The following is a 16,845-nucleotide window of genomic DNA, read 5'->3' on the forward strand; positions in this document are numbered from 1 at the left end:
ACCACCCTCTGTCTTCTTTCAGCAAGCTAATTACTGATCCAAACTGCTATATCTCCCACAATCCCATTCTTCCGCATTTTGTACAATAGCCTACTGTGAGGAATCTTATCGAATGCCTTGCTGAAATCCATATACCCACATCAACCCGGTTTACTCTCATCTACCTGTACACTAGCTTTCGGAGCACTGTTTCTTTATCAGTACATGGCGTAGTGTCTGCCAAACTCTATAATCTTTCTTGTGACTTACAGATCTAGACATTTCAATGTGATGAAACTCACAAGGACCACCTGATGAAGGAGCAGTGCCCCGAAAGCTAGTGCTTCCAAATAAACCTGTTGGACTATAAACTGGTGTTGAGTGATTTTTAACTTTGTACACCCCAGTCCAACACTGGCATCTCTAAATCTCTCTCTATGACAGTGCAGAATGTGGCGACTTTATCTTTGTAATATTGTCTCTTTTTAGGTCAGTGTTTGGAAAGCCCTAAAATAAATAAACATTGATTCTGTGATACCTCAACCTGTGAAATGCTATTTGGAGTTTCCTGTTTGTTAAATCAATATCATGCAGGTATAACAAGTCCTGAATGATTATGCGAAAAAGTGACATCCAGTTCAGTAGCACATTGCATTTTAAAGCAAGCACTTCTTGACAAGGGGCATCAGTTAAAGGAGAGTAGCTGAAGCTGACTGGCAAATTTTTCACCAGTAGTGAAGTGAAAGCGGTAAGCTGGTGAGCTGAAACCTTATGGTTATCGCCTCTATGAAGTCTGCTGAATATCGACTCACTGATCATTCCCAGAATGGAGTTGGATAATTTAAAGCAAAGTGAACAATTACTTGGTTATCCAGCACGTGGATAGAAATATTTGGAGCGAAAATGTGGATAGAGACAACAGAGCAGCTGGTCACTTCGTGCTCAGTATCAGTTTTGTAATCTATTACTTATTTCTGTTGTAAAGAACAAGCTGAATTAATCATCATCAAAGTGTTCTAATTTGATATAAAATTCAGATTCTGTTGCAGATGATTAACAGCGTGTTTTTTTTAAAACTATTTGTTCCATTTGACAGTATGGAAAAGAAATGTTTGATGAAATGCAACATTACATTTGCTTAATGTCTACAGTCTTTGTTCATTGTGATGTAACCTAACCAGTGTATTGGAAGATACCTCCTGCTGCTCCCTAATTGCATCTCTAAGGATTCAACATCAGCTATAAACATGGAGAGGTGGAAATAATGCATGTGGGATACAAACAGACATCAGTGCTCCGAGGAAATAATGCATCTTCCACCAAGAGGCCTGATCTATGCAATTTACTACACAGCCCTTGCAGGTATCGCAGTCCCAGGTAAAGTCCTCCGAATTTTAAGCATTTTGAAAAGCACTAGTTAAGTGGATTATCGTGGTAAAGATCTGTTGATGATAATTTTAACAACGAGATTCCAGCTGAGTTTTCTGAACAAGCTCTATCAGTTGGATTGATGTTCCAAGCTGAATGAACTTTTAAATGTTTTTCTTTAACTCAGTTAGAGTCGCGTTCTGATGTACATTCGGAGTGTCACTCGGTATAAAAATGGTAAAGGCATCCACCTGGACCACTGTCCCAAGAATATTTCTAAACTGTGTTAATTCTCACCGATCAGCCACTTGGTCATTGTCTGACTACGCCTTTGCCTTCACTGTTCCAGGCTTGGGCAGCACTGACCTTCTATCTATAAATAGCCGGGAGACGGTGACGGCAACCAATGATACAAAAATGCTCAAATCCATATGCCTTCACTCAGAGGAGCAGCTCAGCTTCTGTCCAGCTGCGCCTCCCAACTCTGGCCCTTTGTCTGGTAAATGACACTGTTTCTCCACAGATCTCATTGATTTTTTTTGTACACACGTGCAATTACAATCTTTGCCTCTGAACCACTTTCCATTCCAGTTTTGACCTCCCATCATGCTTTTACTGCTCGCTCATCTTGCGTAAATGACATTAATTTGTTCCAAATCAGTTTGCCAGCTTTAAAATCAAATGCATCAGTTCCTTGTTTAACCTGTCTAGAGATTATGTAGCAAAGAGTTAACTCCAACGAGCATTTTGCAAGTTTCCATAATCGAGAAACAATGCTAATTAATGCAAGGGCTCCAAACACTGACGTGAAAAGTGTTCGTATTACAACAATGAGGTCACCATAGTCAATGCTCTCATTCCAGAGAGAGCTGACTGACAGAGTGGGTTGCTTCTGAGGGTCACCATATACCGCCAAGTGCTAACTTTGAAAAGGCAGACCCACCACGCAAACTTCAGTCGGTACAGGAATTGAACCCACACTTTGAAGGGAATCTTGCAGGGCAAATCAGACAACTGTCTAATAGAGCTAACAGTTCTCCGTTATCCCCTCCCCTGAGGTGTGGTGTCGCTCAGGTTATACCACCGCCAATCATCTCTCGCTGTTGAGAGAGCAGCACATTCTTCCTGTCGGGCTATGACGACTTCACCTTTATCTGGAAATATTATCGCAGTATTACCATCACATCCCATGCTATGATTTGCAATAAATTAGAAAGCAAAAGAAGACATTTGCCTGATTTCGGATATGATCAGGAATTATTTATCACCATGAGGACGGAACATAGTGTCACAGACGTCGACTGCACGGAAAAGAGTGATTTGAGCCAATGCATCTGTGCTGTTCCAAACACAACCTCACTTTTCTAATCCTATTTTCCAGCGCTTGCTCCATAACCGTGGATGCATTGGCTTACCAATTACACATCTATCTACTTCTGAAATGTTATGAAGGTTTCTGGATCTCCTAACGTTAAGTAGTGAATTCCACTTGTCCCCCACATGCTGTGTGTGTTATTGTTTCCTCCCATCTCCTCTTATGGAGACAGACCAGCGTGGACTCTTCTGTTTAAAATAGTGCTACAGATTGCCTAAGACAAAATGGAGCTTGGATTTAATGCCTTTCAGATGAAAATAAGAGTGTTTTATTCCTTGAAATGTTTGATTAACAATTCCAAGCCAAATTCTGACAGTTGCATCATTTATTTTCAAGCAGTTGCTTTGATTTAATATACATTGGTTGAATTCAGACAAGGTGTAGAACACATTCTTCGGGTTTGCACGCAATTTAAAATCACGAAAGCTGTTGTGTCACTTGAAGGTTACTTACATAGTTTGGTACTGGACTTGTACTTGGTCGATGCTACCATTTTTCATTCCAACAATGTCTATGTCCTCTTGAAATTCTCTGGACATACCAGCTCAGGCTGTGTTGCTTCACTTGTGCGGTGGATCATTTTTGTTTATTTAAATTGTACATAGGTATTAATATCGTGTTCATTTCCGTGTAGACTCCAAGTATTTCTATTATTATAATGATAAAACAGTAACGGACATCCTATCAAGTTCTCATGTATCCTACCTTATCTTTAGATGCTAAAATATATTTGCTTACTTCAAATGTCAAACCTCCAACTTTGCATTATGATAAGTGTAATGTTTTCGTCACTCTTAACTGACACTGGTCATTTCATTTTGTTTGAACAGTTAATTTACTGGCGATTGCAATTTTGTCCCGAGGAAAATGTGGACTATCGAGATGTATCACAAGGTACTTGGTGTCCATGGCAGTAACGGACCTCCTGGTTATCATTACCGCTGTACTTCTAAACCGTATTCCTGGGATTTATTTTCCAGGTTCTGTCCTATCGATTACTCCCGTCTGCAGTCTCACCATTGTTTTAATTTACGCGGCCAGAAATACTTCTGTCTGGTTAACTGTTGCATTCACTGTGGACCGGTTTGTTGCTATTTGTTGTCAGAAATTTAAAGTCAAATATTGTACTGATACAATGTCTGCTGTGGTAATCGGAACAGTTTGCTCATTGGGATGTCTAAAGAGCGTCCCGTGGTACTTTCTACATGAACCCATCGACATAAATAATAACATACCATGGTATTGCAGGTTGAAGAAAATCCGTTATACTTCCCTTTTGTGGATAACATTTGAATGGGTTGAGCATATTTTAACGCCATGTTTTCCATTCTTTCTGATTCTTCTGCTAAATGCTCTGACTGTCAGAAACATTTTGGTGGCCAATGAGGCCCGCAGAAGACTCCGCTCCCAACACAATGAAGAGAATAAGGCTGACCCGGAAATGGAGAGCCGGAGAAAGTCTATCGTTTTGCTATTTGCTGTATCCGGCAGTTTCATCCTTCTATGGCTGACGTTTCTTATCTACTTCCTTTATGAACGTTTTACAAATGATTATCAAATCACAGGTTTCAGCGATCCACAATTTATTCTTCGAGAATGTGGTAACATGTTGCAGCTACTCAGTGCATGCACCAACACGTTTATCTATGCCATAACTCAGAGCAAATTTAGAGAGGAGCTGAAGAACATTGTCAGGAATCCACTAATCGCTTGTGCAATTATAAGGAAAAACAAATGAAATAGAAACTACACAAGGGGGTTACCTGCCGCCAACTAGTGACATGATCTGGTGAAAAGTATACGGTTGCAAAGTGACTTTAATTATTCAATTCACTTTTGATCCAGTAAAAGGACATTTGATGACTTGGTGCTAAATACATTTCCTCCCGTTTGTGTAGCCTGGTGTAGGTGAAGTCTGGTTTGAAATGGCAGGGAGAACTGGTTTCCGCAGCTCTATTAGGTACGACCAGTAATTGTTTCTTCTGCAATGTCAAACACATTAAAATAAAACGTATGCAGCAATTTGTGAGTTTAAAAAGGATGTGTCAGCTATTTTGTAAAAAGATTAATCTTGCAATCTGAGATTAACTTCTGTAGTGTGATGTGGGTGGAAAAAAATAAAGTGCTTTGAACATCTTACTTCTTCCTCAACGAATGATTTCTCTCTCCCTCTCAAATGAGGATAGGTTTGACAAGGTCAATGTGTCTGAGACATGTTTGGAGTTTCTGCATTCACTTCTTTCCTTCCTCTCAGAATTAGATATAATTCCACATTTCGGCTTCGTTTTCAGGGAACTCATTCACAGCTATCTCCAAATGAAAATTGATCCCTTCAGAAAAGGTACATTGACCACGTTCTGAAAATTTATTTTCACAGTCTTTTTATTTTCTCTGCATGTGTTATGAATTCACACATCTGTATATGAAATATTACACCTTTCAGACATAATGTGGGCCAATGCTATGTTCATTCCTTCCCAACTGGAAGGGAACAGAAATGTCTAATCCGAATACATAAACCTGTTGCTAATTAGTATGGGACAGCTTTCGTTTCGGATTGACGTTGTTACCATTCAGTCATTGAATCCCACAGCATGGAAACAGGCCCCTTTGCCTCTAACTGGCCCATGTCAAATAAACTGTTCATCCACGCTAAACCCATTTCCCTGCACTTGGACCATATTCTTCTAAACCTTTGGCATCAATGCATTTGTCCAAACTCCTTTCAAATGTTGTTAATGTGTCTGCTTCAATCACTTCCCCTGGCAGCTCATTCAACATGCGTATTACTGTCTGTGTAAAAGAAAGTTGTCCCTCATCTTCTCTTTTATTCTTTCCCCTCTAACCTTAAACTGATGCCCTCTATTCCTCGATTCCCCTACTCTGGGAAAAAGGCTGCGTGCATTCGCCTGATCAATGCCTCTCATGATCTTATACATTTCTATAACAGTCTCCTATGCTCTAAAGAAAAAGGTCTAGCTTGTCCAACTTCTTCCTATAACTCAGATCCTTGGTTCCTGGCAATGTTGTTGTAAATTCTTCTGCACTCTTGCCAGTTTACTAACATCATTCCTATAACAAGGTGACCAAAACTGAACACAGTACTCCAAGTGCAGTCTCCCCAATGTCCTGTCCAACTGCAACCTAACTTCCCAACTTCTATACTCAGTTCCTTGACTGATGAAGGCCAGTGTGCCAAAAGCCTTTTTCATTGCCCTGTTTATATGTGACAACAATTTCAGAGAAATGTACACCAGAACTCCAAGGTCCCTCTGTACATCTATACTCCTCAATGTCCGACAGTTCAACATGAAACTCCGATCTTGATTTCACTCTATAAAATGCAATACTTCACACTTATCTACATTAAACACCTTTTGCCATTTCTCGACCCAATTCTCCAGCTGATCAAGATCCTCCTGCATTTTCTAATACTCTTCCTCGTTTTCCACGATAACACATATTCATCTGCAAACTTACTGTACATTCTCATCCAAATCATTGATATAAATAACAAACAGCAATGGGCCCAGCACCGACCCCTGAGTCCATTAGTCACAGACCTCCAGTCTGACAAGTACCCTTTCACTATTACCCTCTGCTTCCTACCATCAAGCCAAGTGTGCATTCAATTTGGCAGCTCGCCCTGGATTCCATGCGATCTAACCTGCCAGAGCAGCCTACACTGTGGAATCTTATGAAAGAACTTATTGAAATCCAAGTAGACAAAATCTACCACCCTGCCCATGTCAGACTTTCTGGTCACTTCATTAAAGAACTCAAACACATTTGTCAGGCATGAACTCCTACATACAAATCCATGCTGACTATCCCTAACCAAGTGCATGTATGTCTTATCTCTCAGAATCTCTCAAGTAACTGACCTTCCACAGATGTTAGGTTTACTAGTCTACAGTTCCCAGGTTTTTCTTTGCACTTCTTCTTGAATAAGGGCATAAAACTCGCTCTTCACCAGTCGTTCAGGAGCAAACCCATAGCTAACGATGAATCAAAAATATAAATGAGGGCCCCCGCAATTTCTTCTCCAGCCTCTTGAAATGTTCTTGGATGTATCTGTTCAGGACAAGAGAATTTACCCACCTTCACATATTCTAATAGATCAAACACCTCCCGTACAGTGACATGGACTGTCCCCAAGATATCACCACTAACTTGCCCAAGTTGCTAAGCCTTCATGCCTTTCTCTGTGGTAAACATAGTGGAGCAATATCCATTGAGAACCTCATCCATCTCCAGCAGTTCTATACACGCATGCCCACTTTGGACCTTGAGGAGCCCTATTCTCTCTCTGGTTATTCTTGTTCCTTTAATATTAAAGTGAACAGACAGGTCAGGCTGGAACATGACGGGAAGCAAGGAATGCCTGTTGAATTAAATTGCATCTATCACAATGCAAGAGGGATGGTATCTGAAAATGTGTTGCTGGAAAAGCGCAGCAGGTCAGGCAGCATCCAAGGAACTGGAGAATCGACCTTTCGGGCATAAGCCCTTCTTCAGGAATGAGGAAAGTGTGTCCAGCAGGCTAAGATAAAAGGGAGGGAGGAGGGATTTGGGGGAGGGGCGTTGGAAATTAATAGGTGGAGGGAGGTCAAGGTGAGGGTGATAGGCCGGAGTGGGGTGGGGGCGGAGAGGTCAGGAAGATGATAGCAGGTTAGGAAGGCGGTGCTGAGTTCGAGGGATTTGACTGAGACAAGGTGGGGGGAGGGAAAATGAGGAAACTGGAGAAATCTGAGTTCATCCCTTATGGTTGGAGAGTTCCTAGGCGGAAGATGAGGCGCTCTTCCTCCAACCGTCGTGTTGCCATGGTCTGGCGATGGAGGAGTCCAAGGACCTGCATGTCCGTGGCGGAGTGGGAGGGGGAGTTAAAGTGTTTGGCTATGGGGTGGTTGGGTTGGTTGGTCCGGGTGTCCCAGAGGTGTTCTCTGAAACGTTCCGCAAGTAGGCGGCCTGTCTCCCCAATAAAGAGGCGGCCACATCGGGTGCAGCGAAAGCAATAGATGATGTGTGTGGAGGTGCAGGTGAATTTGTGGCGGATATGGAGGTGTCCCTTGGGGCCTTGGAGGGAAGTAAGGGGGGAGGTGTGGGCGCAAGTTTTGCATTTCTTGCGGTTGCAGAGGAAGGTGCCGGGAGTGGAGGTTGGGTTGGTGGGGGGTGTGGACCTGACGAGGGAGTCACGGAGGGAGTGGTCTTTCTGCTGACCTCTCCGCCCCCACACCACTCCGGCCTATCACCCTCACCTTGACCTCCCTCCACCTATCGCATTTCCAAGGCCCCTCCCCAAGTCCATCCTCCCTACCTTTTATCTTAGCCTGCTGGACACACTTTCCGCATTCCTGAAGAAGGGCGTATGCCCGAAACGTCGATTCTCCTGTTCCTTGGATGCTGCCTGACCTGCTGCGCTTTTCCAGCAACACATTTTCAGTTCTGATCTCCAGCATCTGCAGCCCTCACTTTCTCTCAAAGAGGGCTGATAGGTAAGGCTGATGAACTCAGGGCGTGGTTAGATACGTGGGCTGAGATATTATAGCCATTATAGAAACATGACTAAGGGAACGACAGGACAAGCAGCTTGATGTGTCAGGGTATAGATGTTTTAGGCAGGACAGAGGTGGTGGAAGGAAGGGAGGGGGAGATGTTTTTTGTACAAGGCATGTTCCATAACAATAATCAGAAATGAAATAACTGAATAATCATCCAATGAGGCTTTGTGTGTCTAGCTCAGGAATAAGGAGGGATGATGACGTTATTGGGTTGTACTGTAGGCCCTCACATTCTCAATTGGAATTAGAGGAACAAATTTGCAGGGAGATTGGTGAGACTTGCAGGAGCAACAGAGGGAGCATCCTGTGAATGCCCCATTGCAACCAACAACAGCCCTCCACACAATGTCCCACTCCACAAGCCTTCGCTAAGGTGTTTGATAAGACTCCACACTGTATGCTATTGCACAAAGTTTGGACCTTTGGGACTGAAGGTGATTTGGAGGTATGGATCAGAAATTGGCGAGCTGACAAAAGACAGGTGGTGGTTGATGGGAAATGTTCATCCTGGAGCTCAGTTACCAGTGGTGTGCCACAACGATCTGTTTTGGGGCCACCGGTATTTTTCAGTTTTATAAATGATTTGGAATGGGCTTAGAAGGATGAGTGATTAAATTTGTGGATGACACTAAGGTAGGCACAGTTGTGGATAGTGCCAACGGATGTTGCAGGTTATAGAGGGACATAGATAAGACACAGATCTGGGCTCAAAAGTGATGAATGGAGTTTAAAGGTATGAGGAAAGGTATGAGGTAGTTCACTTCAGAAGAAGTAATAGGAATGCAGAATACTGGGCTAATGGTAAGATTCTTGGTAGTGCAGATGAATAGAGAGATCTCGGTGTCCAGGTGCATAAATCCCTGAAAGTTGCCGCCCAGGTTGATCGGGTTGTGAAGAAGGAATATGTTGTGTTGATGTTTATTGGTAGGGGGATTGAGTTTCGGAGCCACAAGGTCATGCTTCAGCTGTACAAGACACTGATAAGGCCGAACCCGGAGTATTATATACAGTTCTGGTAACCTCATTATAGGAAGGATGTGGAAGCTTTGGAAAGGATTCAGAGAAGATTTACTAGGATGATGCCTGGTATGGAAGGAAGGTCTTACAAGGAAAGGCTGAGGAAACGGAGCCTGTTTTCATTGGAAAGAATACGGTGGAGAGGTGGCTTAATCGAGACATATAAGATAATCAGAGGGTTAGAAGTGTGGACAGTGAGAGCCTTTTTTTCTCAGATGGTGAAGGCTAAAATGAGGGGCCATAGCTTAAATTGAGGGGTGATAGATTTAGGACACAGATAGTTTCTTTAATCAGAGAGTAGTAGGAGCGTGGAATGCCCTGCCCGCAACGATAGTAGATCACTGATGTTAAGGGCATTTAAATGGGCATTGTACATGAACATGGATAAGAATGGAATGGTGTAGTTTAGATTGGCATCAGATTAATTTCACAGGTTGACACAACATCGAGTGCTGAAGGGCCTGGACTGCACTGTAATATTCTATGTTCTCTGTTCTATGTTCAACTGTCACTTTGCAAAGAAAAACAATAAGATGAAGACAATACCTGAATCATTTAATGTAAGATTCGCTTTTACAATCGTACAGATGGCATCCCTTATTTGGAGAGCTCCCGCACCTCCTTTTCCATTTTGTGTAATAATCTCAGCTGTAAACTATCCTGGATATTCAGTTCCCAGCATCGGTTACCCTGTCACCATGTCTGTCTCACCTTGTTAAATCATATCCTTTTACCTCGGTTTATGCAATGAATTCCTCAATCCTTTTTGAGAAAGCAACACACATCCAGACAGAGTGCCTTTCATTCATCTTTTTAACCCATTATTCCCTATTCCAATGTCACTTTTATTGCTCACTTTTACCGCTCAGAAAACAGTCAGACATCATCATACTCACAGAATCAGACCTGATGGTAATGTTGCACGAAGGAACATTACCATCCCTGGGTCTAGTGGTGGTGGCACCATGGTATAGTCAGGAAATGAATTACGCTGGGATTCTCCAGCATTATTCTAGAACCCAAGAAATCTCACGTTTAATGATGGTCAAGGAAACCGCTTGCTGATGGACATCTACTGTCCTCCACACCATCCCTCAGTAATGATTCTGTTCCCCTTGATATTGAAAACAAATGGGACGAAGCGCTAGGGTGACAAGGACACAGAACGTACTCTGGGTGTGGTACTTCAATGTCCAAAGATGGACTGTCTCCACAGACCCATCACTGACTTGTGCAGAACTAGGCCTCAATTGCACAGAAGCTAGACTCTGAACTGATGAGAGAACCAACAAGACAGAAACATTCTCAGCAAATTACTTTGCCCAGATGTCTGTGCAATAACAGTGTCTGTAAGAGCTCGCAGTACATATTCCTGGTAAAGTCTCAGCCTCATTTAAAGATATGGCCCAAGGTGTTATATAACACTACCTCCTGCGAAATAGGTAATACTTCTAAAGGACCTAGTAAATGGAAACTGGGCATCAATGAGGCACTGTGGGCTCTCAGCAACTGCAGCATCAATGGCCTTCCCTCCATCATCAACTCAGAAGTGGGTTGTTCACTGATGGGGGTTCCACAATGTTCAGCCCTATTCACAGGTAAACCGGTACTGAAACAGCTATTCAGCCCATCAAACAGGAACAGAAGAGGAAATTCGGCCATTGGAGCCTGATACTCAGCAATTAGAGCAGATTTTTTAAACTCTAATGTCTGTTACACAGGAAACGGAAGGGAACATTCAGCCTTTCAAAGCTGCTACATAGGAATATGGGGATAGAACATAGAACATAGAACAATGCAGCACAGAACAGGCCCTTCAGCCCACGATGTTGTGCCGAACATTTGTCCCAGCTTAAGCAACTATCCATGTACCTATCCAATTGCCTCTTAAAGTTCGCCAATGATTCTGACTCTGCCACTCCCACAGGCAGCGTATTCCATGCCCCCACCACTCTCTGGGTAAAGAACCTACCCCTGACATCTCCCCTATACCTTCCATTCTTCACGTTAAATTTATGTCCCCTTGTAACACTCTGTTGTACCCGGGGAAAAAGTTTCTGACTGTCTGCTCTATCTATTCCCCTGATCATCTTATACATCTCTATCAAGTCACCCCTCATTCATCTCCGTTCCAATGAGAAAAGGCCTAGCACTCTCAACCTATCCTCGTACGACCTATTCTCCATTCCAGGGAACATCCTGGTAAATCTTGTTTGCACCCTCTCCATAGCTTCCAAATCTTTCCTAAAGTGAGGCGACCAGAACTGCACACAGTACTCCAAATGTGGCCGAACCAAAGTCCTGTACAGCTGTAACATCACTTCACAACTCTTGAATTTAATCCCTCTGCTGATAAACGCTAATACACCATAGGCTTTCTTACAAGTTCAATCCACCTGAGTGGTAACTTTCAAAGATCTATGAACATAGATCCCAAGATCCCCCTGCTCCTCCACCTTACTAAGATCCCTACCGTTAACCCTGTATTCCGCGTTCTTATTTGTCCTTCCAAAATGGACAACCTCACACTTGGCAGGGTTGAACTCCATCTGCCACTCCTCAGCCCAGTTCTGCATCATATCTAAGTCCCTTTGCAGCCGACAACAGCCCTCCTCACTATCCACAACTCCACCAATCTTTGTATCATCTGCAAATTTACTGACCCATCCTTCGACTCCCTCTTCCAAGTCATTAATAAAAATTACAAACAGCAGAGGACCCAGAACTGATCCCTGCGGAACTCCACTTGTAACCGGGCTCCAGGCTGAATATTTACCATCTACCACCACTCTCTGACTTCGACCGGTTAGCCAGTTTTAGATCCAACTGGCCAAATTTCCCTGTATCCCATGCCTCCTGACTTTCCGCATAAGCCTACCATGGGGAACCTTATCAAATGCCTTACTAAAATCCATGTACACTACATCCACTGCTCTACCCTCATCCACATGCTTGGTCACCTCCTCAAAGAATTCAATAAGACTTGTAAGGCAAGACCTTCCCTTCACAAATCCGTGCTGGCTGTCCCTAATCAAGCAGTGTCTTTCCAGATACTCACAAATCCTATCCCTCAGTACCCTTTCCATTACTTTGCCTACCACCGAAGTAAGACTATCTGGCCTGTAATTCCCGGGGTTATCCCTATTCTCTTTTTTGAACAGTGGCACAACATTCGCCACTCTCCAGTCCTCTGGTACCCCCCCCCCCCCGCGCCCCGTTGACAGTGAAGACGAAAAGATCATTGCCAATGGCTCTGCAATTTCCTCTCTTGCTTCCCACATAATCCTAGGATACATCCCGTCAGGCCTGGGGGACTTGTCTATCCTCAAGTTATTCAAAATGTCCAACACATCTTCCTTCCTAACAAGTATCTCCTCTAGCTTACCAGTCCATTTCACACTCTCCTCTTCAACAATACGGTCCCTCTCATTTGTAAATACTGAAGAAAAGTACTCATTCAAGACCTCTTCTATCTCTGCCGACTCAATACACTGTCTCCAACTATTGTCCTTGTTCGGACCTACCCTCATTCTCGTCATTCTCATGTTTCTCACATACGCATAAAATGCCTTGGGGTTATCCTTGATCCTATCCGCCAAAGATTTTTCATGCCCTCTCTTAGTTATCCTAATCGCTTTCTTCAGCTCCGTTCTGGCTATCCTGTATCCCTCCAATGCTCTGTCTGAACCTTGTTTCCTCAACCTTATGTAAGCCCCGTTCTTCCTCTTTACAAGACATTCAACCTCCCTCGTCAACCAAGGTTCCCTCACACGACCATCCCTTTCCTGCCTGACAGGTACATACTTATCAAAGACACGCCGTATCTGTTCCTTGAAAAAGTTGCACATTTCCACGACAACCTTCCCTGACAGCCTGTGCTCCCAACTTATGCTCCTCAGATCCTGTCTTACAGCATCGTATTTACCCTTCCCCCAATTTGAAAACCTACCCTGTTGCACGCACCGATCTCTCTCCAGAACCAAGGTGAAAGTCACAGAATTGTGGTCACCATCACCAAAATGTTAACCCATGAACAAGCCCATCACTTGTCCCGGTTCGTGACCAAGTACCAAATCCAATATGGCCTCCCCTCTGGTCAGGCAATCTACATACTGAGTTAGAAAAGCTTCCTGTACACACTGCACAAACACCGCCCCATCCAATCTACTTGATCTAAAGAGCTTCCAATCAATGTTTGGGAAGTTGAAATCACCCATGACTACTACCCTGTGGCTTCTGCACCTTTCCAAAATCTATTTCCCAATCTGTTTCTTCACATCTCTGCTGCTATTGGGGGGCTTATAGTAAACACCCAACAAGGTGACTGTACCTTTCCTATTTCTGACTTCAGCCCATACTACCTCCAGAGGCAGATCCCTCTCGAACTGCCTTTCTGCAGCCGGTATACTATTTCTAATTAGCAATGCCACCCCCCCCTCCTTGTTTATCACCCTCCCTAATTTTACTAAAGCATCTGTAACCAGGAACCTCCAACAACCATTCCTGTCCCTCTTCTATCCACGTTTCCGTGATGGCCATAACATCGTAATCCCAGGTACCGATCCACGCCTTAAGTTCACCCACCTTATTTCTGATACTCCTTGCATTGAAGTATACACACTTGAGCCCATCTCTGTGTCCGCAAATATCCCTGTCAGTGCTACCTTCTCCACAGCCTCCCTACATTCTTGGACATCCTGACAAACAGCTAGCCTCCTTGCATGACTACAAGTCCCGATCCCATCCCCCTGCCAAATTAGTTTAACCCCCCCCCCCCCCCCCCCCCCCCCCGCCGAAGAGTGCTAGCAAACCTATCTCCCAGGATATTGGTGCCCTTCTCGTTCAGGTGCAACCCGTCCTGCTTGTACAGGTCCCACCTTCCCCAGAATGCAGTCCAACTATCCAAATACCTGAAGCCCTCTCTCCTACACCATCCTTGCAGCCACGTGTTCAACTGCACTCTCTTCCTATTCCTTGCCTCACTGTCACGTGGCACCGGCAACAACCCAGAGATGGCGACTCTGTCTGTCTGAGCTTTTAGCTTCCAGCCTAACTCCCTCAGCTCCTGAATGACCTCCCCACCCCTCTTCCTACCTATGTCGTTGGTGCCAACGTGCACCACGACTTCTGGCTGCACACCCTCTCCCTTAAGGATTCTGAAGACACGGTCCGAGACGTCTCGGACCCTGGCACCCAGGAGGCAACAAACCATTCGAGAGCCTCACCCATGTCCACAGAACCGCCTGATTTAAAATCTATTTTGAAATGAGTATAATGACATATGTAAGATTCAGATGGGTAGGATTAATGCAATTGTACATGAAGCACACGTAGGGAATATTGCTCTGGTAAAACAATACCCTTATTGGCTTAATCCTTTCAAGGCTAGACAAGTCCAGATGGAGATGGAGGCTATGCTCGATGAGAACATCATCAAACCAAGCCAGAGCGAGTTGAGTTCGCCGATCGTCTTAGTTCCCAAACAGGACGGGACTCAACGATTCTCTGTGGATTATTGGAAGGTCAGTGCCGTTACACAATCAAACTCATATCCAATTCCTAGATTGGAGGACTGTACTGAGAAAGTCGGACAAGCCAGTTATGTCACCAAGTTGAACTTAATGCGTGGTTAGTGTCATTAAACTTATCAGAGATGGCAAAAGAAATTTCTGCATTTGTAACCCCAAATGGGCTGCATCAGTTTAAAGTGATGCCCTTTGAAATGAAGAATGTACTCATCACATTCCAAACACACATGAATAGAGTTGTGGCTGGGTTAACAAGCTGTGCACTCCATTTAGATGATGTAATGATCTTTAGTAGTAAGTCCTGGAAAGACCTTATGGTACAGATGGCAGAGCTCCTTGAACTACTCCGACAAGCAAAACTGGTGATAAACGTAAGAGTACTCTTTCTTTCAGTATTAAATTCCGTCAAATGTAAGGAATGCAGTCCCCATAACAGTTATGGAAAGGCTCCGTCAGTACAACCCAATTTTGAAAGAGGCCTTTTTTCACTTCAGTGGTGGAACAGGACTCGATCTCCTCCCTAACTGTACCTAAGGGAACCTATTCCTTCATCTCCCCCTTCCAGCTCATGGGTGACATTATCCACCAACTCTGTCTCCTCACGCAGGGATGGAACTGTTGGGGAAACACTATCAATTCCATTCTCACGGATACCTGCCTTGGTAACAGTCACAGCTGCTGCTTGTTCACAGATTTTTGGCTGACATGCTTGGATTTTGCCAAACCATGGGAGAAGTCTATTTCATCATCTGTTTTAACATCAATATCCAATTTGTTCCGTCACAGAAGAGGGTCTTCCTTCAGCTTTTTCCTCATATTACACAGGTGGTTCCTCAATAATGCTCATTTAATAAAAGCCATTTCTCTGGAATGCGATACATGAATTAACCACAGTTTCTTTTATAGAGTGAGTTCCCGTTCGCTGTTACCCGATTCCCATCCCCCACACAAGGTGTCACGGTGCACAAAGGATTATACTCTGCACCAGCATTACATGGTCAGTCAGTTCATGCGATTTTTTCGTGAAGAACATTGTGAAACATATTGTGAAACGTTTGTGCTAGTGAACCTGGAAAAGCATCGTGAAAATGTCTCTACACTCTGAGGCCAAGAAATTAGGAGCTATCTGTTAATTTAAAAACTTAAAGAATTGAGATAAAAGTGAAATTTCACTGGAACTGACTCACAGTGAAAGGAATATGATGAGGATCAGTTTAAAATTTGGCCTTGTTGTTTGTATTAAAGCTTTTTTTTCTCTTTTTTCCTTAAAACGTACGTTTAGATGTTGAAGAATATCTGCACACTCACATGAATCTGTTTCAGTGACTAATCACTATGGAAACAAACTGCAAAACAATACCATTACATGGGCTTGGACATGGTCAGTCAGCTACTCAAGGTGATCAGAGTTGGCAACTCTGCACCCAGTGGGTGAAGGAGAGAAAGTTTGGAAACACACTATTACTTTCAGTGCATCTGTGGAGATGTCCTGAGGGGGTGAGTAGGCTGTGCAGAAGAGATTCAGGGTTATTCAGGGTCAGACGTTAGTGAGGGTGAGAGTGAGGAGGGAAGGTGTTGGAGGAAATGGTGGGTACAGTAACAGAGGTAGAGGGAGTGTGAGGTATCAATGAGAATGTGGTGGCCCTTTCCCTGGCAGAGTGGAGAAGGTCACTGATCTCTCATTATTCTGTGCATTCCTTCAGATGGTTGGGGCTACACTGGCCTGAATGGTAACCCAGGTTGGCATGGTTCCAGTAGAATGGCATCCTCTGCTGGCCTGGGTGAAAAGGATGCCCTGCCTCTGCATCAAGCCATCCCCATCAGTGGCATCTCCATGTCCCTGCACACAAGGAGAGGCACAAAATTTCCAGTGTCTGAGACGTCTAGGGCCAGTGTCAGGAACTATGTCGGGCAGCTCCAGACTGACAACCCTTTGTCTGGGTGCACAGTATCTTTCTAATGGTGGTGCTGCACCATGGGTCTTGGTCAGTTCTGGATATCTAGGAAGTGATGAGTT

At 43.9% G+C, this 16,845-nt stretch overlaps 1 protein-coding gene across 1 annotated transcript in view; it reads left to right on the forward strand.

Annotated features, from left to right (window-relative positions):
* Positions 1-4,460, forward strand: part of LOC148136464 (putative G protein-coupled receptor 139) — an 85,558-nt gene extending 81,098 nt beyond the window's left edge. Inside the window, exons 3-4 of the mRNA XM_087983335.1 lie at positions 1,697-1,846; positions 3,553-4,460. Coding sequence (XP_087839461.1) covers positions 1,697-1,846; positions 3,553-4,460 — 1,058 coding nt within the window. The remainder of the gene's footprint in view (positions 1-1,696; positions 1,847-3,552) is intronic.
* Positions 4,461-16,845: the final 12,385 nt, after the last annotated feature.

This window comes from Chiloscyllium plagiosum, unplaced genomic scaffold, assembly GCF_037043375.1.
Source record: "Chiloscyllium plagiosum isolate Xiang-an unplaced genomic scaffold, Cpla_swu_hap1 HiC_scaffold_45, whole genome shotgun sequence".
Classification (NCBI taxonomy): Eukaryota; Metazoa; Chordata; class Chondrichthyes; order Orectolobiformes; family Hemiscylliidae; genus Chiloscyllium; species Chiloscyllium plagiosum.